Source organism: Megascapheus bottae, chromosome 18 (assembly GCF_031878675.1).
Source record: "Megascapheus bottae isolate mThoBot1 chromosome 18, mThoBot2.hap1, whole genome shotgun sequence".
NCBI lineage: Eukaryota > Metazoa > Chordata > Mammalia > Rodentia > Geomyidae > Megascapheus > Megascapheus bottae.
Window position 1 is genome coordinate 14349313 of NC_143526.1, and position 23411 is coordinate 14372723.

The 23411-nt window shown below is 39.0% G+C and overlaps 1 protein-coding gene across 2 annotated transcripts; it reads left to right on the forward strand.

Annotated features, from left to right (window-relative positions):
• Nucleotides 1–18: 18 nt before the first annotated feature.
• Crnkl1 (crooked neck pre-mRNA splicing factor 1) lies at nucleotides 19–23404 on the forward strand. Of its 2 annotated transcripts, XR_016538578.1 has the most exons (15): nucleotides 19–134; nucleotides 2649–2801; nucleotides 6586–6677; nucleotides 7191–7349; nucleotides 7774–7940; nucleotides 12102–12280; nucleotides 13490–13660; nucleotides 14929–15120; nucleotides 15796–15855; nucleotides 16712–16792; nucleotides 17952–18191; nucleotides 19171–19272; nucleotides 19673–19921; nucleotides 21364–22047; nucleotides 22944–23404. XR_016538578.1 is itself a non-coding variant. In XM_090351927.1 (14 exons), exons 1-14 carry the CDS (start codon nucleotides 84–86, stop codon nucleotides 21529–21531), a joined length of 2064 nt encoding a protein of 687 aa, XP_090208053.1. In that variant the 5' UTR covers nucleotides 19–83; the 3' UTR covers nucleotides 21532–23404. The 2 variants fall into 2 exon arrangements, 1 of the variants encoding a protein (XP_090208053.1); XM_090351927.1 differs by having other exon boundaries at nucleotides 21364–23404.
• The last annotated feature ends 7 nt before the right edge of the window (nucleotides 23405–23411 follow it).

Consider the following 23411-nt stretch of genomic DNA (forward strand, 5'->3'; position numbering starts at 1 on the left):
TGTGGCGGGGTTGGGGGGAAAAAAAAAATCTTCGTCGCGTCGGCGAGCTCTGCGGTAGGTTTTGGGGGTCTCCTCCTGCAGACATGGCGGCCTCCACCGCGGCCGGGAAGCAGCGTATCCCTAAAGTGGCCAAGGTAAGCGACCCGGTCTACCTTCTCGTGCGAAGGGGGCCCGGGCGAGAGGCTTCCCCGAGCGCGGCCTCCGTGTGTCCCGGGCGGAAGCTGGCGTCCGTCCGTGCGAGCGGCTAGCTCGGCCGGGGCCGAGGGGAAGGGGAAGCCGCTTGCGGGGGAGGCGGGCCGCGGGGACCTCGTCCCCTGCGAGCGCGGCTGGCCTGCGTTCCGCTCCGACGCGGTGTGCTGATGTATCAGCGGGGGAGTGGGGTCGGCTCAGCACGGATGCGCTGGGCCAGGCCCCAACGTGGGTCGTCTTGTTAGCAGTAGACCGGGCCACGGGCCGTGGCCCCGACGTGAATACGCGCTGGACGGGGCGGGGGGCGGGGGGTCGTGTGCGTCTTGTCGTGAATCTCTCTGAGGAAGTGACTGAGGCCGGGATGCGAACACTGAGGAGCTCAGAGCATGGAAGCGGAACACGGGTGTTGGAGTGGTGGTGTAACTGAAGCAAGAGTTGTATTGTCTTGGTTCCGACCCCGGTTCGATACCCTCCCCAGTGGGCAGGCCTTGGTCCTAGTCTTACCTCTTCTTCCTGCCTGTCTTCCTTCCCACACACTCCATCCCTCCCACACACACCCCCTCTCGGCTCCCGCCTCCCTCCCTCTTCTCCTTTCCTCCCTTCCTTCATTTATTTACTTGTTTAGCTTTTTTTTTTTAATTGAGCTACTGTGTAACAGCTCAGGCTGACCTGAAGCTCTTAAACCTTCCAGTGTTGAGATTACCAGGGTATGAGCCGCCACCTCATATTCGCATTTCCATTTAGATGTATTTATAGGTGCTGCATATAAAGCCCTGCGTGCTATTATTATCATGTCTCCATGCGTGGCATTAAATAACGTTTCTTAACATGCATACGCACATGGTAGTTTATGTAGCGCAGAACCTGTTGAAATTTAAGTAGGGAGAGTGACAGCAGGTGAGGTTAAGAGGGTTGTTTACACGTGTGAAGATACCACAGTGAAATCCTCTTTGCAAAACTAGTAAGCCATCAGACACACTTCTTTTGGATGCCAGTGGTTCAGATAGAAGTAGAATGCTAGCACATATGTAATTCAAGCTTGTTAACCACATTTAAAAAGCAAAGGGAAAAAAAAGTGTTAATTTTAGTGGTAGAATTTATTCCAGTGTGTCCAAATATATTTTAATGTTTATTCGTTCTGAAAGTTTCTTAGGAAGTCTTAAAAGAACATTGTGTACTTTCCAACACAGTTCATCTCAACTTGGTCTCACCACATGTGACTTAAACTACAGTATTGGGCAGCACAAGTCTTTTAAGACCCCAAGAAGATTACAGTGTAATGAGAATAATTTAAGATTAATTTTAAATGTCATAAAGATCAAATCATCCAACAGGTTATTGAAATAAGTATAATTCTGTAGTAGATATTATAATGCCAAAATGGAAAAACTTGCCCTTCTCGCCTTTTTTCCTCTTGATACTTTTACTCTTGGTTTGGTAATAGGTTCCATGTATGAAATAGATAATGTAAATTTTTTTTTGTCTCAAGAAATAGCAACTGTGGTATAAGAGGAGATCTTTAATTACAGTTAGAAAGTTCACGTCTTAAAAAACGTTTAAATTTGTGTAAAGCACACTACCAAAGTAGACAGATCTGTTTATGTTTCTCTTCCCCTCCCTGTCCCGCCTCCCTTCCTTTGAAATGTGTTTGATTGTTAAAATTGACTTTCACTGTCACTGAAATTTTAATTAGTATATTTTAAATTAAGCTTGAGGGCAAAACTGTGTCTCTGTAAATACATACATGTAATTTTCATTCAAATTTAAAAAAACATTTATTAGTAAAATAAAGAAGTTCAGTTTTCCATTTGAATTCAAAATCTCCCTCTCCACTTTGTTCTCAAGGGGCCTGGGTGCTGGTCTGTACTCATGACTAGTGCTAGACCACTTGAGCCACAGCCCTGCCTCCAGTTTTTTTGGTGGTTAGCTGGAGGGAAGAGTCTCAAGGACTTTCTTGCCTGAGCTGGTTCCAAACTGCAATCCTTGTATCTCAGCCTTTTTTTTTTTTGCCAGTCCTGGGCTTGAGCTCAGGGCCTGAGCACTGTCCTTGGACTTTCTCAAGGCTAGAGCTCTACCACTTGAGCCTCAGCACCACTTCCGGCTTTTTTCTATGTATGTGGTACCGAGGAATCGAACCCGGGTCTTCATGCATGCTAGGCAAGCACTTTAACCACTAGGCCAAACTCCTGGCCCCTATCTCAGCCTTTTGAATAGCCATGATTACGGGCATTGAGCCTCTGGTGCCTAGCAAAGATTTTGTTTGTACAGTATTGTTTACTAACATCCTACCATTGACATTTCAAGGGAGTGGGGGGGGGGAGGAGTACTACCTAATAAATAGTAGATCATCTAGTACCTCAAGTTTGGTGACTGGATATTCTGGACTTCACTGTAGTTTTAACTATTTCCTGTTTGCAAATAAATTCACTTGTATGAAGAAATGTCTTCTCTCTTAAAAGGTAAAAAACAAAGCTCCAGCTGAAGTACAGATAACTGCTGAACAACTCTTAAGAGAAGCTAAAGAACGAGAGCTTGAGCTTCTTCCACCTCCACCTCAACAGAAGATCACAGATGAAGAAGAATTAAATGATTACAAGCTAAGGAAAAGGAAGGTGAGTTAATGTGATAACTTTTAGTTTATTGTCAATAATTCATCAGTATTTGAAGTGTTCTTTACTTTTGTAAGATACAGTGAGGTTAACATTTCTAGCTACATAAGTAATGCAACATTTAGTTACCAGATAAGTGTATTTTGCTTAAATATGTAAATGTCACAAATGGTCCCATGCTATAATTTTTGGTGTTGAGTCACAGATTGGTGGAAGAGTCGCAGATGGAATCATTGGCACTTGAAAGAGAGGTACACCTGGTAAGGAGGTGCCATCATGCATTTCTGTCTGTACCACCATCTTTTGTAGGAGTTAGTGCTTAGAGGAAAATCATGAAGGGAGCCATTGGGATCTGAGATTATTTTTAAAATATAATTTTATTGTTATTAAGGTATTATACAGAAAGGTTAGCATTTTATAAGTTAAATAATTAAAACATTTCTTTTTTTGACAATTCGCTTTTCCTTTACTTTCCCCCACTTTTCCCCTCCCACCCCTTTATTTTCCATATGGTATATAACTGAATAGCATAAATGAATTTGTTCACTGCTCTTCCTGTGTAGTAGTATTTTAAACCACTAATCTGGCTGTTCCTATTTCTTCATTATTCCCAGTGAGTTATGTATGACATTTTGAGAATTACTGAGAGGTCTTAAGGGTAACATTCAAAAATGTTTTCTTTTGGGAACAGGAATAGTGTTTATTAAAGTATCAGTTGTCAAGGGCAGCAGGAAAAACTGAACAAATTCGCCATCAAGTGTTTATTTGGTTTGCATGTAACAACTAGTATAACTTTGAATAGGGAATTTCTTATTCCTCAAGGACTCCAGGATGTAATTTCTCTTAAACAAGAACAAAGTAACTTTCTTAGTACTTGTTTTTAATCATCATTATCTTTTAATAGTTGTACAAAGGAGTTGCCATTCACCAAAGCAGTTTGAGTACAGTGCATCTTCATCAGTGTCACTCCATGCAGCATTCTCATCCATCCCTTCCATCCTACCTTCCCCTTCTTTTTCTTACTTGTGTAGGATATGCATTGAATTTCAGACAGCATGCTCCCTTCTTTTTTCTCTTCATTTGTCTACCCCACTCTCTGACCCTTTCAAGGACCTATTTCTTAGTGTTCATTTTGTTGAAGTGTGATTTAGATTTTCTAAGGGATCACACTGAGTTCTTCACTAAATCTAGTATTTCATTTCATAAATTTGTATACACTTTTATCAAACTCATTTTTCTTTTCTTTCTTTTTTTTTTTTGCCACTCCTGGGGCTTGAACTCAGGGCCTGGGCACTGTCCTTGGGCATTTTTTTGCTCAAGGCTAGAGCTGTCACTTGCCACAGCACCACATCTGGCTTTTTCTGTGTATGTCATACGAAGGGATTGAACCCAGGTGTTCGTGCATGCTAGGCAAGTACTACCATTAGGCCATACTCCGGGGCCCCTATTTGTTTTTGAGGAACCTCCAGAGTAGTTGAACAAAGTTACATTCCCAGCAACAATATATTAGGGCTCCCTTTTTCCCACCCACATCCTTGCCAGCATCTGTTATTGTTTTTGTATTCCTATATTCTAATTGGAGTGAAGTTGGACTCTCAATATTGATTTGTATTTTATTTATGGCCAGAGATGTTGAGCATTCTTCATGTTTGGTAGCCATTTTTACTTCTGCCAAATCTCTAGTTAACTCATTAACCGTTTATTAATTGGTTGTTGATTTTTTAAGGTTTAGTAGGGTTTTTTATTTTGGTTAGCTGTTTTAGGGACACTGTCCCTGAGCTCTGTTGCGCGAGGCTAGTGCTCTACCACTCTGAGCCACAGTGCCACTTGTGGTTTTCTGGTGGTTGGAGATAGTTTCACAGACTTTCCTGCCCATTCTGGCTTCAGACTGTGATCCTTGAATCTTAACCTCCTGAGTAGCTAGTATTATAGACATGAGCTACTGGCATCCGGCAATGATTTAGTTTTTTAAGCCTTGTGTATATTCTGTGTATTAGGCCGTTGTTTGATGTATAGCTGGCAAAATTTGCTGTTCTGTATGCTATCATTTTAGCTTGTTAAGCTATGCCTGTTGCCAAGCAGAAACCTTTTAATTTAACGCAATTCTATTTTTCAAGACATTCTTTGATTTGCCATGCTTTTGTATCTTTATTCAGAGAGTTCCTCCCTGTGCCAAGAAATCCCAATGTGTCTCCTATTCCTTCCTGTAATAGTTTCATGGTTTCAAGTTACACATTGAGGTCTTGGATCCATTTTGAATTGATATTGGTACAAGGTGATAGATACAGATCCACTTTTTATTCAGTTTTAGTTTTCTGTATGTGGTTGGTCATTTTCTCCAGTATCATTTGTCAAACAGGCTGTCTTTCTTCCAGCTTACATTTGTGGCTGTAAGTCTGTAGGTATATTTCTGGGTCTTCTGTTACAAGCTGTTTTCATGACTATAACTTGATAGTGGAGTTTGAAGTTGGGTATTGTTATGTCTCCAGCACTATCTTCTCTGTTCTAGATGGTTTTGTGATTCAAGGCCTTTTGTTCCATAAAAATTTTTGGCTTTTTTTTTCTAATGGGAAGAATGATGGGATTTTGATTAATATGGCATTGAAGTTGCAGATTGTTTTAGGCAGCGTTGCCATTTTCATGGCAATTCAGGAGCATGGGAGATGTTTCCACTTGTTTATGTCTTCTTCAGTTTCCTCCTTTAAATATTTTAGTTTCCATTATAGAGGTTCTTGTTGCATCCTTGATGAGGTTAATTCCTAAGGATTTTTTTTTTTTTGAGACTGTTGCAAATGGAGTCGCTTTCTTGATTTCAGTCCTGATCTCCTTGTTGGCATACAGGAAAGCTCCTGATTTTTTTTTTTTTTTGAATTTGTACTCCACTACTTTGTCAACGTTTTTTGTATTTGTATTATAATATTTGTATTATTATTACAGTATATTTCCTCTGGAAAACAGCACTACAATCTAGTGACTACTGCCTCCTATGGAGAACTACTACCTTTGTCACAGTGTTAAAAGCTCTTGGTTTGAGAACCCAGTAAGCCCTTTTTGGAATGACTTTTTTTTTTTTTTTTTGGTCTGTCATAGGGCTTGAACTCTGGGCCTGAGCGTTGTCCCTGAGCTCTTCAGCACAAGGCTAGTTAGTACCACTTAAGCCACAGAGCCATTTCCTTTGCCAACATTTCTAATCAGCTATAGTAGCTTAGGGGAGGAGTTTATAGAGTTCTTTAAATACAGGATCATGTTATCTGCAATTAGGTCTTCCTGTGCTATTTGGATCCATTTTATGTCTTTCTTTTGCCTTACTACTTTTGCTAGAAAATTGCAGTGTTTTGTTGGATTTTGTTTGTTCATTTTTGCCAGTCCTGGGCTTGAACTCAGGGCCTGCTCACTGCTTCTAAGCTGCTTTTGCCAAGATTATTTCTCTACCACTCGAGTCATAGACCACTTCCAGCTTTTTCTCTTTACGTGGTATTGAGTAATTGAACCCAGGAATGCTAGGCAAGCACTTTACCACTAAGCCATATTCCCAGCCCCTCCAGTAATATTTTGAAGAGGAGAAAGTAAACATCCTTAACTTGTTCCTGATTTTAGAGGAAATGGTTTTAATTTATCAACATTAAGTAGAATGTTGGCTGTGGATTTGTCATTAAAGGCCTTTATTATGTTGAGAAAATGTTCTGTGTATTATTTCTCAAGACTTTTGTTATTATTAGACTTATAATAGAAAGTGAGGTGATTTTAATATTTTCCCCTTAACATTGCCTTTTTTACCTTTTTTCAGACTTTTGAAGATAACATAAGAAAAAACAGAACTGTAATTAGCAACTGGATAAAATACGCACAATGGGAAGAAAGTCTAAAGGAAATTCAAAGGTGAAATTGCTAAGAATTTAATTTTGAATATAAAGATATTTTATGTTAACAGAAAAAGGGAAAGCACAAGTAAAAGATTGTGCCTTTGGCAGTCATTTTGAGCTCTGGTTTCTGGGGAACCCTAAGGTTTTTGGTTTTTGGAGGGGGGGGTTGTTTTGTTTTGTTTTTTTGAGGGACACTGTGGAAAGACAGTCTTGGAAGCATGGCAGAAAGAACCTCTACAGGGGCCGAGAGTTTGGCCTAGTGGTTTAAGTGCTTGCCTAGCATGCATGAAGACCCGGGTTCGATTCCTCGGTACTACATATAGAAAAAAGCCGGAAGTGGTGCTGAGGCTCAAGTGGTAGAGCTCTAGCCTTGAGAAAGTCCAAGGACAGTGCTCAGGCCCTGAGCTCAAGCCCAGGACTGGCAAAAAAAAAAAAAAAAAAAAATACAGCACATTAAAGACAGTTTGAAATACGTGCTTCAAATGCTATGTGTACTGCTTTCAATGCTTCCTGAAACTTGTTTTCTTAGGGCTCGATCCATATACGAGCGTGCTTTAGATGTAGACTATCGAAATATTACACTCTGGCTGAAGTATGCAGAGATGGAAATGAAGAATCGCCAGGTCAATCATGCCCGAAACATCTGGGACCGTGCTATAACAACACTGCCACGAGTCAACCAGTTCTGGTAAGTTTTTGCTGTAATCGAACAGCTTTTATGTGTTTGTTTTTTTTACATAGTAGGCAGTTGTTTATATTTAACATTGCATCTTTAAATATACTTTAAATATGCTATAAATGTTTTTAATGTCCTATGTCTATGTCATAATCTTACTGTTTATTAATCATGTGATTGAATTAGTCTTATTGTTGCAATCATTTGCATTAGCACTTTTTTTGTTGAAATGGACAATTTTAAGAAAATATATGCTTCCCCATGTTTCATTATTCCTTCAGATTTATATTTTAATAGGAAACATGTTTGATTTAACCTTCAGGAAAGGTAATTTTTAAATTTTTCTCATATAACAAAGGAAGCCGTGTAAATTGCCACAAATCATTTACTCCCTAAGTCATTATGACTACAGCAGGTATTACTGATTTTGTTCAAGGTACAAGTACACGTATATGGAGGAGATGTTGGGGAACATTGCTGGTGCCCGGCAGGTGTTTGAACGCTGGATGGAATGGCAGCCTGAGGAGCAAGCCTGGCACTCCTATATTAACTTTGAGTTGAGATACAAAGAAGTGGAGCGGGCACGTACCATTTATGAACGATATATCCTTTGGACAAAACTTGGGTGGTTCCGTTGTCCTGGTTCTTCTTCCTCCCTTAGAGATGTTGGGTCAGGACACATAGTTGTAGATGTATACAGATTTCATCAGTTTCTCATTTATTTTTTAGGAACATAGGATGAAAATGTATGGTCTCAGTAGTTGAGTCCCTTTCAGCAAGATTTTGTGTTTATTTCCATTTTGGCATCAGTGCTATATCTTTTGGAAAACAGTAAGAGCCTGGCTGTTACTGCCAGTCATGCTTTTCTGAGGTCTGTACTGATCATTAGCGTTGTTATTTTTCTTCATCCAGGGGTTTACTATTCACTAGTAAACATTGTCATTAGTGTACTATTTGATGACTTGAGGGCTGTAGGCACAGATCAAGTGTTAGAGCTCTAGCTATGAGTGGAAAAACGGAGGAAAGGCACAAGCCTCTGAATTCAAACTTCTTTACCAGCTCAAAAGCAAACAACTGACTCCACAAGTCATTTAACTCCTTTGAGCCTTAGTATTCTCTTTTTAAAAATAAGATTAAAAAAACAGGTTCACACCTGTAATCCTAGCTACTTAGGAGGCTGAGATCTGAGGATCAAGGATCATAGCCAACCAGGGCAAAAAGTCCTTGAGACTTGTCTCCAATTAACCACCAGAAAACTGGAAGTGGCATTGTGACTCAAGTGGTAGAGTGCTAGCCTTGAGCTGAAGAGCTCAGGGGCAATGCCCAGGCCCAGAGTTCAAGCCCTGGGACGGACACCCCACCCCCCTCCTCCCAACACACACAATAATAAAAGTACCTATGGTACAGATAGAGGTATTGCCTCTTATTTGTAGAGTACTTCGCTGGTATGTCTGAGGCCCTGGTTTGATCATTAACACTGCCTAAAAAAGTGGCTATTTGTAAAAATTAGAAAATGGTACTTCTGAAACTTGTTTTAGAAACTGAAGCTTTGTGGTTCTCATAGAGCTCATATTTGCAAATTCACATGATTGTTAAAATTTATTTGTAATCTCCAAATCATGGTTGCAGCATTTTCAGTCACTTGTGAATGTGTACTACTGAGCAGTGAACAATTGGGCAAAGCTTCACCTCATCTCAGCCTCCTACAGTGATGCTCAGAGGGTCAAGGATCTTCTGTTGTGGGGCCAGTGAAATGGAATTTAAATCCCAATTCTGGCATCTAATCCTCTGAATCACATCTTGCTTAAAAAAGAAAGTTGTTTTTAGGATTTGAGGTAATCTATGTGAGAGATAATGTATATGTGTATTTTCCCTATGAGTATGGGTTAGATATTTAGTAATTAAGCATATACAATGACTTTTATTGTTAGTATAAAGATGGTATATTGAGGGGATACATTTGCATAAGTCAGGTAATGAGTACATTTCTTTTTGAACAGTATCACTCCCCTCCTTACAGTGGAGTACTGCAGATAATGGGAATGAATCTTATGTTCTTAGTTATCACTGCTCATTTAAAGTTATCACTACTTATTTTAAAATTAGTTTATGGCCATGTGCTAGTAGCTTATGTCTACAATCCTAGCTAATCAGTAAGGAGGCTAAGATCTAAGGATCCCAGTTCAAAGCCATCCTTTCAGACAAATCTGTAAGACTTTTATGTCCAGTTAACCAGCAGAAATCCAGGAGTGGAGCTGTGGCTAAGTGGTAGAGTGGTGGCCCAGAGCAAAAAAGTGCCCAGGCTCTGAGTTCAAGTCCTATTTTGTATGTGCGCGCACGCGCGTGCGCACACACGCACACACTTATTTAAAGCTTTTATAGTATTGTGTGCCAAGCTTATTTTGAATTCTTTATAGATACTGTCATTCCTCTAGAAAACTTTGCAGTGTAATATCTAGTCTGTTCCACAGATTAGGAAATGGGGTCATGAATAATTATTTAGCTTAACCTAGGTCTCTGCTAGTGGTAGAAGTGGGATTTGGACCCAGTAAAGCAGCTTCAGATAGTGTTCTTAATTAACATCTTTGCCATATACAAATACATATTATATGTATATGTGTGTTATTGATTGATTGATTGATTGATTGCCATACCTGGACTTGACCTCAGAACCTGGGGACTATCCTTGGACACTTTTTGCTTACGGCTAGCATTCTTCCACTTGAGCCACAGCACCACTTCTTGCTTTTTCTGTGTATGTGGTACCAAGGAATTGAACCCAAGGCTTTGTGCATGCTAGGTGAGCACTGTACTACTAGGCTATGCTCCTGGCTAACATCTTTGTCATATTTGAGTGTATTACTACTATGGGAATTAATTTCTTCAAGCAAAGTGGATTAAGAGTAGTTACATCCTAGCCAGGCACTGTGGGTCACACCTATAATCCTAGCTACTCAGGAGGCTGAGCATCAAGGTTCAAAGCCAACCCAGGCACAAAAGGACCTAAGACTCTTAGTTCCACTTAACCACTAGAAAACTGGAAGTGGCACTGTGGCTCCAGGGTAGGGCAGGAGCCCTGAGCTGAAGAGCTCAGGAAAAATGCCCAGGCCCAGAGGTAGAGCAATAGCCTTGAGCTGAAGAGCTCAGGGACAGTGCCCAGGCCCAGAGTGCAAGCCCCATGTCCAGCAAAAAAAAAATAGTTACATTTTGTTAAGAAATAAAGTGGCTGGGCTGGGACTTTGGCCTAGTGGTTAAAGTGCTTGCCTAGCATGCATGAAGACCCGGGTTCGATTCCTCGGTACCACATATAGAAAAAAAGCCAGAAGTGGTGCTGAGGCTCAAGTGGTAGAGCTCTAGCCTTGAGAAAGTCCAAGGACAGTGCTCAGGCCCTGAGCTCAAGCCCAGGACTGGTAAAAAAAAAAAAAAAGAAGTGGCAAGTCAGAACTTTGTCTTTGAAGTGCTCAAGACCCCTAGGCATAAAGGAAATACAAATCCAAATTAACTCTGAGATCTCATCTCACCCCAGTTAGATTGGCCAACATCATGAATTTGAACAACAAATGCAGGGAAGAGAAGAAAAAGGAAACCTATTGCAGTTTTGGTGGAAAGTAAAACCCCTTGGACAGCAGTCTGGAAATCCCTCAAAAAAACTAAACACAGTTTCTCCCTACAACCCAGCCATACCACTCCTGGACATCTACCCAAAACATCACAAGCCAGAATAAAGACACTTGGGGTCCGGGAGTTTGGCCTAGTGGTAGAGTGCTTGCCTAGCATGCATGAAGACCCGGGTTCGATTCCTCGGTACCCCACATACATAGCAAAAAGCCGGAAGTGGTGCTGAGGCTCAAGTGGTAAAGTGCTAGCCTTGAGAAAGTCCAAGGACAGTGCTCAGGCCCTGAGCTCAAGCCCAGGACTGGCAAAAAAAAAAAAAAGACACTTGTACATCCATGTTCACTGCTGCACTATTCACAAAAACCTAACTATGGAAACAGCCCAGATACTCTACAATGAAATGAGGTCATATGACGTTTTTACTCGGGCTGGCCTTGAAGTCCTCCCAAATAGTCTTTTGAGTAAGTAGTATTTCATGTGTGTAAGCCATCAGGCCTGGCTTTTTCAAGGTGAGAATTGAGCCCATCCCACTGACATTCCAAGCAAGAGCCCTACTACCCAGTTACAATCCCGTTTTTCCTTTGGTGCCAGTACTGGGACTTAGATTTGGAGCTTTGAGTACTTGCTTAGCTTTTTCTGTTCAAGGTTGCTACTCTACCACTTGAGCCAAACTTCTTTCAGTATTTTGCTAGTTAATTCAAGACAAGTGTTTAATGATTTATCTCTCTTGCCCGACTTTAAACCTGGATTCTTAGATCTCAGCCTTCTGGATAGCTAAGATTATAGGTGTGAATCATCAATGCCCAGCCCCCCTCTCCCCCTGGTTTTTTTTTGGCCAGTCCTGGGTTTGAGCTCAGGGACTGGAGCACTGTCCTTGGACTTTCTTAACGCTGGAGCTCTACCACATGAGCCTTAGCACCACTTCCAGCTTTTTTTTCCTGTGTATGTGGTACTGAGGAATCAAACCTGGGTCTTCATGCATGCTAGACAAGCACTCTACCACTAGGCCAAACTCCTGGCCCATATATATATATATATATATATATATATATATATATATATATATATACATACATATACATATATTATTTTATTTTATTTTATTTTGGTGATGTTTCCCCTCCTGGTATTCCCTTAATTCTCCTGCACTTGTTCTTGTGCACCCGGATGTGAAGAACTGGATCAAATATGCCCGATTTGAAGAAAAGCATGCTTATTTTGCCCATGCACGGAAAGTGTATGAGAGAGCTGTTGAGTTCTTTGGAGATGAACATATGGATGAACACCTTTATGTTGCATTTGCCAAATTTGAAGAAAACCAGAAAGAAGTAAGTATAGTTCATGGACTTGATTATATTACTAAACAACTTAGGAAAGATCACACTTATACACAGAAGAATTTGTTTCCTTGTTTTTCTTATGTTTAAGGAAAATGTTTTCAAAATACGAAAACTGTCATACAGAGAACAGCATGTTCATGTTGTGGAGATCCAGATTGGGAGCTGAGTACTTATAGGTTTGAAAAAAATTAAGCCTTTAAATCTGAACATCTGTAACTTGAGTCATTTGGCATCCGAAGTAGGAAATCTATAAAAGACTATGAACAGAAAACATAATTTAGAATGAAAACAGACTATGCCCAAAGAAGTCTATTTATTTGTGAGTTAGCATAAGACTATCAGCATAAATTTGCATAGACTTCAGAGAGATAGGTCAAAGTCTTAACACAAGGAGTTATGTAATGGGGTGTTATAATGATGGGGATTTCAGATTCTGTTGTAGAAAGGAAGTAACTGAATGTGATTTATATTTAAGAGATCATCTGGCCAATTTATGGAGAATATATCAGGAAGAGAGTGGCAAAATTTGAATCTGAGAGGTCAGTGGGTCAAATTTTGAAATTTTCTAGTTAGGAATGGAGATGGGTTGGCAGGGAGAGGAAGAGAATAGAAAGGGCTGTGTTGAAAGGTGGAGATAGCAGGGCTTGATGGAGTAGTAAATGTGGGAAATGAGAAAACAGGTGACTCTGTGCTTTAGGTGAGAGCAAATATGTGACTGAAAGTATTGCCTGTTAAGAAATGACAATGTTCAGAGCTGGGAGTGTGGCTTGGTAGTAGAGTGCTTGCCTACCATGCACAAAGACCCAGGTTTGATTCTTCAGTACCACATACATAGAAAAATCCTGAAGTGGTGCTGTGATTCAAGCGGTAAAGTGCTAGCCTTGAGAAAAGCCTAGGGACAGTACTCAGACTGAGTTCAAGCCCCAGGTCTGACTAGGAGAAAAAAAAAAAAAAAGATGTTCCAAGTTGGATGGTGGGGAAAAAAAAAAAACAGAAGTTCAATTTTGGTCCTAGAAATTTTAGGCAGACAATGTTAAATGTAGAGCTTAGAGTTAGAGTATCAGTTCTTTCTGACAGAAATATCTTCAGTATTTGAGGTCTCAAAATCTAATTTGAGGTAATTTATATCACAGTTACTCTTCAAGCTCTGGCTAGAATGAGAACATCATGGTGTTGAAGGTAATCATCTTTGTTTAGTTTGAAAGGGTTCGAGTCATCTACAAGTATGCCTTAGATAGAATTCCAAAACACGAGGCCCAGGACCTCTTCAAAAACTATACCATCTTTGAGAAGAAGTTTGGTGACAGGAGGGGTATTGAAGATATCATCGTAAGCAAACGGAGATTCCAATATGAAGAGGAAGTAAAGGTGAGTCTAGGAGGTAAACTGCAGATAACTGAGATGTGCTAATCAATGCTAGCTATAAGGACACAGGTAACAGCTACTTAGACCATTACCATTAGTGATTGTTCTTTTGATGTGTCTTAGGACGAATTGGTATCTATTTCAGTCTAGTTGGAGTAAATGACTGGTAGAAAAGGCAAGCAAACTACTTAGCAGCTCACTTGTGGGAAGTCCTTTTTTGGCTGCTGACTATGTGCTGTGGCATTTGACCAAATGAAATGTGAAGTAGAGCCAGGCTTGGTGGCTCATGTCTGTAATCCCAGAACTCAAGAAGACAACAAGTTAAAGGCCAAAATGCATTACACAGGGAGACACAAGCCCCTCTCCCCCCAAATCTAGGCACTGTGCCTCATGCCTAAAATTGCAATACGTGAGAGGCTGATGAAGGAAGATCAAGAGTGTGAAGCCAGCCTGGTATTAATAGCAAGACACTTGTCTCAAAAACATCTCACAAAAAAGAGGAGGAGATAGAAGGATCACAGCTTGTCAGACCATATTTTTAAAAAACGAATAAAAATAAAAACAGAAGAGTCAAGGTATACTTCAAATGGTAGAGCACAAGGGTGAGTTCAATCTGTAATACTGTATTTAGGCTCAAATCTTGAAAAATGAGGGAAAAGTCAGAGTTTGATTCGAAGTCTTATTTTGCTCATCATTGTCCTTTAACTGCTTAATGAAAGCTGTGTGATTCAATTTAGGATAATAGCATTTTCCTTCACTATTCTGTTAAGTATAGCTTAGTCAGATTAATTACAAGCTCCAGGGATATAACTCTATGGAGTTAAATGAGTTAATAAGTCAGCAAGATGTATTCACAATAAATTAGTGTGAAATGAAAAGTTGGGTTTTGCAAGATATGATGGTACCACTTTATAATCTCGGCACTAATGAACTGAAGCAGTAGACCCCAAGTTCCAGGCTTGGAATAAACCAAGCAAAGAACAGGCTTTAGTATTGTGTAATGCCATTGTAGTTTTACTATATATACAGTGATGCAGTCATGTAGAAAAATATACAAATAGAATGGGAGCCTCATTTTTGAGTAGTTATTTTGCTTTCCTGTGGAGTAACTAGTCAATAGTGTGTCCTCTATATTTCTTTTATTTGATTTTAAGAATGATGTTTCAAAATGAGTTAATAAAATGTAGAATGGTAGTCTGATGCCTTCTTTAATCTCACAAAGCCTGGCAAGTATAGATTTTTTAAGTTGATTCATCGACTTGTTTTTCTAGGCTAATCCACACAATTATGATGCATGGTTTGATTACTTGCGCTTGGTAGAAAGTGATGCAGAAGCTGAAACAGTGCGAGAGGTTTACGAGAGAGCTATTGCCAATGTCCCACCCATTCAGGAGAAGAGGCACTGGAAGCGCTACATATATCTTTGGATCAACTATGCACTCTATGAAGAATTGGAGGCAAAGGTTAAAAATAAAATTTAAATTACATATTGGCACTTACTATTTCTTTTCCCCTCTACTCACAGCTTCTCTGCTGTGGATAGCAGGTGTTAGAGTCCTTTAAACAAAGATAATTGGTTTTAATTTAGTCGTATAGTTACAGAAACTCTATATTTTAAATTGTTGGTGTGCTGTTAGAGACACATGTAAGGTGTTTGTTGTGTGTTTGAAACCTTGAGGCACAACACCCATTTCATTTTAATGTGAAAGATAGTGAAGTCGCCCTTGTATATCATTTAACAATTTGTGGGCTTTCTCATTAAGAATCACAGGTTGTAGATTTTGCTTTTATTAAATAAGAGTGGCATTTTCAGAAATTGGTTATGTACAACAAATAGGTAAAGATTTACCCTTGATTATTCTGAGACTATAAAACATCTTTCTGCTGTCAGGCAAAAGGCCTTCTACAAAGAAGTGCTCAGAATTTGATGGCCATGTTGGTAATTCTTAAAGTTTGAAGACTAAAGGTAATTCATACATTTTAATCATAAACAAAATCTGCATTTGGAAGTAACAGATCGAGAAAAACATATTCCATGTTGGGGATTGCACATTCTTCTAGTAGTCATAAAACTAGAAAGTAGTAAAAATTAATTTTAATAACAAGCCCCAATGTTTTTTCACAATTTCTTTCTACAGGATCCCGAGAGGACAAGACAGGTATATCAAGCCTCTTTGGAATTAATTCCTCATAAAAAGGTATGCTTGCTCAAAAGTGTTCAGTCTCAACTGGATCAATATCCTGTTGTTTGTGAAATAATGAAATGAAATAATACGTACTGATTTTATATTTCCCAGTATATACTAGGCACATGGAAAACAAATGAAATCTCCTTGCCCCTAAACAGATTAGTTGGGTTTATCTCAGAGGACAATTTGTGTTGTGACAAATGAATAACATAGATAGTAGTATAGATAATATAGAAATTCACAAGAGGAGTAGAGAGCCTAGTGGTAAAATGCTTGCCTAACATGCATGAAAACACTCCCTCCCCATTCCCCCCACCCCCTTCTTGGGTTCAATTCCCCGGTACCATATACACAGACGGTACCATATACACAGAAATAGCCAGAAGTGGTGCTGTGGCTCAGGTGGTAGAGCACTAGCCTTGATAAATGCCCAAGGACAGTGCCCAGGCCAGGAGTCCAACCCCCCCCCCCCCCAAAAAAAAAAAAACACAATCTGAGTAGAAAGAGAAAGCAAGAACACATAGCATGTGTAGGGCACAGAAACCAGTATAGTGATAACTAAATGCATACATGGATTAACACTGTCCTACCTGGAGATGGGAGGCAACTTCTGCCAGGTTCCAAGTATAAGAAAAACATGTTTCCTGCTCTCAGGAAACATGTTGACTGACTCACAAAATAAAGACTATTCCTAAGTACAGCATACAGTATCATGAAGTACAATAGTAGATTATGGCACTGTTGGGAAATAGTCATCTCATTCTGAAGTTCCTGAGAATTCAAATTGCCAATGACCTTTGATTAATTTAAATATAATTGAAATGAATCTTTTAAAACTAGGTGTTTTTGTGCTTTTGTTTTCTAGTTCACCTTTGCCAAAATGTGGTTATATTATGCACAGTTTGAAATAAGGCAGAAAAATTTACCATTTGCCAGAAGAGCTTTGGTAAGTTAAAAAAAAAAAGTATGCTTTATAAAAAGGAAATTTATTTTTCATGCCTAAAATTTGTATAATTTTAAGAAACAGCAGGGGCCAGGAGTTAGGCCTAGTAGTAAAGTGCTTGTCTGGTATACACAAAGACCCGGGTTTGCTTCCTCTATATCATATACATAGAAAAAGCTGGAAATGGTGCTATAGCTCAAATGGTAGAGCCCAGGGACAGCACTCAGGCCCTGAGTTCAAACACCAGGACTGACAAAAAATACAGCAGGTATTTGTACTGTCAGTATTACATTTTGTGGATAGTCCACATCATGTTTATCATCTCAAAATAGATAAAACAGCGCCCAGGGCATGATTAAGCATGTCCATAATACTGATATTTGAAAGGCTTAGGTAGGAGGACAGCCTAGGCTACAAGGCAGAATGCTGTCCCAGAGAAAGTAAAGGAAGAGGCATATATTTTCTTTTTTTTTTTCATATATTTTTATTGTAATTAATAGAGGGGTTACAGTTATATTCACCAGTTAGAAGGTACATTACTTCACAATATATTTCCTTATATCCTGAAACAAGTCAGAAAATATATAGCCTTTGAAAAAACATTGGGTGATAACATTGGAAATATCTAGAGCTACTCCTTGCGAGAACTAATAATTTGATTCTGTATAAAAATTTTGATATAGCTTCCTCTTAATTTGTCCTAAGGTTTCTTAATAGTGTCAAATACTTTTTAAGTACAATTTTCCTTCAGCTAGGTTAGGGTATTTTCTGCCTGTGGGCAGCAAGTCAGGTTTTATTCTTTGATTATTTCCCATTTAAAGAAGTTTTAAAGCTGGAATTGGTGTTGTGGCTCAAATAGTAGAGCACTAGCCTTGAGCATTCTCAAAGATCAAAGATTTCTGTGTCTGTATCCCCTAAGGGATTATGAGCAGTTTTAAAACCCCAAATAATTTCCTGTATAATTTTGGAATACTATTTCTTGCTAAGTAGGTACCAATGACCACAGGCTACCTTGTTAGCCAAAGAAATGTCACCACAGAACAACTGAATGGCCTCTCATGTTGACTTTGCAGCAGAAAACAGCTTCTACGACAGGTTAAGAATGTTTCACAAGTTGGACCCACTGAGGTATCACAATAGTCTGGCCATTTTATTTTTCCAGGGAACTTCCATAGGCAAATGCCCAAAGAACAAATTATTTAAAGGCTACATAGAATTGGAACTGCAGCTTCGAGAATTTGACAGATGCCGGAAGCTTTATGAAAAGTTCTTGGAATTTGGACCTGAAAATTGTACCTCATGGATTAAATTTGCAGAATTAGAGACAATCCTTGGAGATATTGAGAGAGCCCGGGCAATCTATGAATTAGCTATCAGCCAGCCACGCTTAGACATGCCAGAGGTCAGTTCTATAGTATCCTGTAGATAACCATTTAAGTGTGTTTGGTGTTTCAGAGTATAAAGATGATCCACATTACCTATAGTCTCTTCTTTGATTAACTTTTTTTTTTTCTATTTGTAAGGGAGGAAGGAGAACTGATAAGTCAGCTTTAAAATCAGCCTACTTGTAGACCAGAGCACAGTTAAACACAAGATGAATTAGGATAAAATGGAGTGATTCATTCTCTTCATTAAAGAGGAAAGGGAAAGGGAATGGGGAAGAAACCAGGCAAAGAGCCAGAAACTGCTCCAGTAGAACAATGGGAAATGAGAGTAGTGAATGCAGATCCTTGTATTCTAGTATAGTTTTGACTAGATGGAGCCCAGTTAGGAGGCACAAACAATCTGGAGCCACAAGGTGGCACCACACTACAGCCAGCTAAGACCAAGTTGAGTCTCACAAGAGGCAAGTTAACAGGAGACTGTATGTTATGCTTCAGGCTTCATTGACCATACTAGGGTGGGGCTTTCTGTATTACTGGTTCTGTTGATCTCAGCCTTTACACTGGACTGCTACTCTATAGGTACCCAGGCCATTCATCTTTGTGCCCTGACAGGCTATACCTAAACACTTTTCATTTGAACTCAGATTAACAGAAAATTTGCAATGGAGGTATAAACATATGTAGTGGCTGACATGATGTATTTTCTTATAGAAGTTATTGTATATAGAAGGATCATGAAAGTACCTAGGAAACTAGACAAACTTTTTCAACTCTTGAGAAGCATTTTTACTCCAGAAGTGAACTTAAAACTGAATCTAGGGTCTTTTTTCCTCTGTCTTGTCGAAGTCTAGCTAAGTTTTGGCAAGCTTATCCACATGCAGTCTGTTAATTGTGGAATAAAAGTCTGTGTTCCTGGATGTAAGTTATAACATGCTTCTCCTCAATGCTGTTAACTAATTTCAATGTCAGGATTGACCCATTAAGCTGTGCTTTTAGGTGCTTTGGAAATCATACATTGACTTTGAAATTGAGCAGGAAGAAACTGAAAGAACACGAAATCTTTACCGACAATTACTCCAGAGAACACAACATGTCAAGGTATCCTGTGCCTTGTTTATCTTTGATTTTGCAGGAATCATCAGTCCTAAAAGTTATGCTATATTTTAAAGTTTATGTTAAATATCTGTCTTCCTTGCTTTTGGAGATCTTGTTTTTCTTAGTCTCATTTAGAATGTTAAGCTTATACAGTCATTGTTTATATTGCATGTGAATATCTTGAGTGTCACAGAAGTGGAAAAAAAGCTTGACTATATCAGACTCCTAATTATAGAATTAGGCTACATTATTGCTTATGGGAAAGCATATGTTCAGATAAATTCTTTGGGATACTAGTAATGAACACGTATTTAGATGTCATGGGGTAGAAATTTACTTTATGAATTATACTGCATTGTGGTCTTATGGATGACATGGCTATTTTGCTCTTTTTTTTTTGAAGGTATGGATCAGTTTTGCTCAGTTTGAGTTGTCTTCAGGAAAAGAAGGAAGTATGGCTAAATGCAGACAGATTTATGAAGAGGCTAACAAAACTATGCGGAACTGTGAAGAAAAGGAAGAGAGACTTATGCTACTGGAATCTTGGAGAAGCTTTGAAGATGAATTTGGAACAGTATCAGATAAGGAGAGAGTAGACAAACTCATGCCAGAGAAGGTCAAGAAGAGAAGAAAGGTCCAAACTGATGATGGGGTAAGAGCTGAAGCGTGGTACTATACACCACAGGTGAAATTAGAAATGGACTGAATTTTGTGGGGGCTTTGTTATGTTTTTTGGGGGGGGGGGTTGGTTGTGGGGCTTGAACTCGGCCTGGATGCTACCCATGAGCCTCTTTGTGCTACCTTGCTACCTACCACTTGAGCCACTGCCACTTCCAGTTTTTGAGTGGTTAATTCGATGAGTCTCATGGGGACTTTTTTGCTTCAAACCATGATCCTCATATCTCAGCCTCCCAAATAGCTAGAATTATAGGTGTGTTTTTAAGTGGTATATGTACTTCCTAGAATGAAATTCTGGAATAAGTTAATTACTATCTAGCTACTTAGGAAACATTAATTAATAGTTATAGAACAGTAAGCAGGAAGTCAATATGGAGAGAAATGAACGAACATTTAGAGAAGAGCCAAGCCTGGGGATTTGTATGACACTGGAAGGAATGTGGTGGGTATCACTGAAGGCTTTTTGCAACAGCAACAAAAAAAAAAAGATAGGACCAAAATGCTAGTCTTTCTTTTTTGTCTATTTTGGGACTTAAGCTCTGGGCCTGGGCATTGTTCTTGAGCTCTTCAGGTCAAAGCTACCACCCTACCTCTTGAGCCACAACGCCACTTCCAGTTTTCTGGTGGTTAACTGAAAATAAGTCTCACAGACTTTAGTGCCCAGGCTGGCTTTGAACCTTGATCCTCAGATCACAGCCTCCTTAGTAGCTAGGATTACAGGCATGAACCACCGCACAGTCCCAGAATGCTAGCTTTTCACAGAACTTAAGGGACTGATATTGGAAGATACCTTTTCAGTAGGCTGTTTTTATAAGTCAAGGGAGAGTGGAAGCTAGAATGACGGCAAGGACCTCTTTATGGCAGTGGTGGAGAGCATCTAATCTTAAGTCCCTCACAATCATTTGGTACGTGACAGGACATACATGCTTGCCTTCACCTGACTGTAGCTAGCTGTCTGTGTTGATAATTTTGTATGGTCTTACAAGGGTAAATTTCCAAATGAACTTTGGCTGAAAAAGGTTACCCATCCATTTAGGGCAGTATTTAGAATTAAAGTCAGTGATCTTTTGGAGATGAGAATGTACAGGCAAGTTTGAATAATGCATATATTTATTACTTTGCTACTGAATAAATGCTACTAAGTAAAAAAAAAAAAATAAGGTTGCAAAAGGGAGATTCTTTTGGCTGCCTATAGAAGACCTGTGTTTAGATTTTCTGTTTGCTTCCACCATGTCCTAAGGGGTCAGTGAGCTGTAGTTACACAAGTCAAATGGCACTTTATTCTTCAGTTGGCCTTTATTTTTAATATTTTGTAAAGTGAACACCATTAATGTTAAACTTTAGGTTTTCCAGAAAAAACTCTCCACTTTGCCTAAAACCTACATATTTCATCCACTTACCTTTTTATTTCTTCAGTCTGATGCAGGCTGGGAAGAATACTATGACTACATCTTTCCAGAAGATGCTGCCAACCAACCTAACCTCAAGCTTCTGGCTATGGCCAAACTTTGGAAGAAACAACAACAGGAAAAAGAGGCTGCTGAGCAAGATCCTGATAAAGACATTGATGAGAGTGAATCGTGAACTCATTCATATTAAGCATTTTTTTATATATAAACTTAGTTTGGGATTCTTGACTCCTTGAACTTTTTATATATTTCACTAGAAAAAGTTTCAAATCTTTGACAGATATATTTTTTAATTATTATAAAAGTATATTGTGTTAGTTAGGGATGGGAAGTTGAAAGTAAAATAATTTTTTAACTGCTAAATTTCTTATTCATTTGAGTCCAGACTTTTCTAACATTTGCTATATATCTCACAGTGTGAAATGCAGTTAAGGTAATGCCTTGTATCTATTTTCAGAGTTTCTTAAGTTTTCATGTTCAGTCACCATTATTTTTCAGGTGTAGTTTTCTGATGCATGTTTTCTTCATGAACATGGTATGCATCTACCTGAAGCCTTAACTTTAGCCTGTTAAGTCACACAAATTCAGTTCTCATCACTTCCCCCTAAGTGATTTTCAGTTTCCTCATAGAATGGGGAAATTCTTTGATGGCTCATTCTGAAGATTAGAAAAGGAATATTCCTGATTCGCAGTAAGTGTTTGGTAAACTATTGTTCCTAGCCACTTGTGTATGTTCATTCCAATATATAACTGCATGTGCTTAGGCTTATTTACACCTAATAACTTTTAATATCAGCAAATATGTTTTAATGCCAGTAAATATGTCATCATTCCTGTGTTTTGTTAAGCTTTAACATGTAATTACCTTAGGTGTTCCTTACACAAGAAACCAAAGGAACATCTGTGTCACATTAGGAGGTATTAGGAAGAACCCAAAGCTGTTGGAGTTTGGAAACAATATATGGCAGCATCTCCGTAGAGCTACTTGGCATTAATACTAAACTATGTTGAACTTAGTATAGTATATAAAGGTGGGATAAATTCTTTTAGTTACTACAATAGCATCAGAAGGAAATTTTTGTGATTCCAATTATCCTCTAGCCAATTTTTCAGAGTTAAGGGGTCAGAATGTTAGGATCAGAATCTGTGAGCATGTGCCACTTGCTTGTAAGAGGAAGTTTTTTTTTCTTGAGAAAACAGGATTCTCTCTAATAATTTTAGCATCACCAAAAGACTGTCTAGGCTGGCTCCATTTGAGCTACTCAACAACTTTTCTTTTTGCCAGTCTTGGGGCATTCTCAAGACTAGCGCACTCTGCCACTTGAGCCACAGCACCACTTCCAGCCTTTTCTGTGTGTGTGGTACTGAGGAATAGAACCCAGGGCTTCTGCATGCTAAGTGAGCATTCTAGCTCTGTAACAAACAGTGGTGGGGCACAGCATGCCTATTGTGCCTACTATTTAGGAGGATGACTTGAATCCGAGGGTTCCAAGCCAGTATATACAGGCCTGGCAAAACCCTTAATTCCTGTACGTTTTTAAATCAGCATGGGCATCTCTTTACTCTTGAGTATTTCCCATATTACAGGCAATGAGATCCAATTAAATGACCTTTGGGAAATGTGTTTTCTTGGAAAAGCAGAATGTAAGCATAGAAGTAGTAGAAGAAAGGAATCAGGACAATCATATGAAAACAGGTAAGGCAGAAAGAAGGAAACCTATTTTTTTCTGCTAATACATTATGTTTTCTCAAAAGTACACACTTGAAATAGTCAACAATGCATTTTATTATACATCTAAATTTATACATTTTATATATGCTTTTAAAGCTTCAACAGTTTAATACAAAAAAAATATATGTATATACAGCAGTGGTTCTCAGGCACAGAACTGAGGAAGAGGCTGTAGCAAGGCTTTTTTGTACCCTGGCATACTATGCCTACTTTAAACTATGATAGTGGAACATACTCTTCTACATAGCTGCCTTCTTAGTGGATTTTATTACAGCAGATAGGCTTACTGTAAAACAGTGAATGAGAGTTGAGATCAGTATATA

Excerpts from the sequence above, each read along its gene's own strand:
- Crnkl1 (XM_090351927.1), top strand. The coding sequence starts at position 84 with ATGGCGGCCTCCACCGCGGCCGGGAAGCAGCGTATCCCTAAAGTGGCC. Across the intron at positions 6,678-7,190 it reads AGTCTAAAGGAAATTCAAAG|GGCTCGATCCATATACGAGC; the intron begins GTGAAATTGCTA and ends TTGTTTTCTTAG. Across the intron at positions 13,661-14,928 it reads AATATGAAGAGGAAGTAAAG|GCTAATCCACACAATTATGA; the intron begins GTGAGTCTAGGA and ends TTGTTTTTCTAG.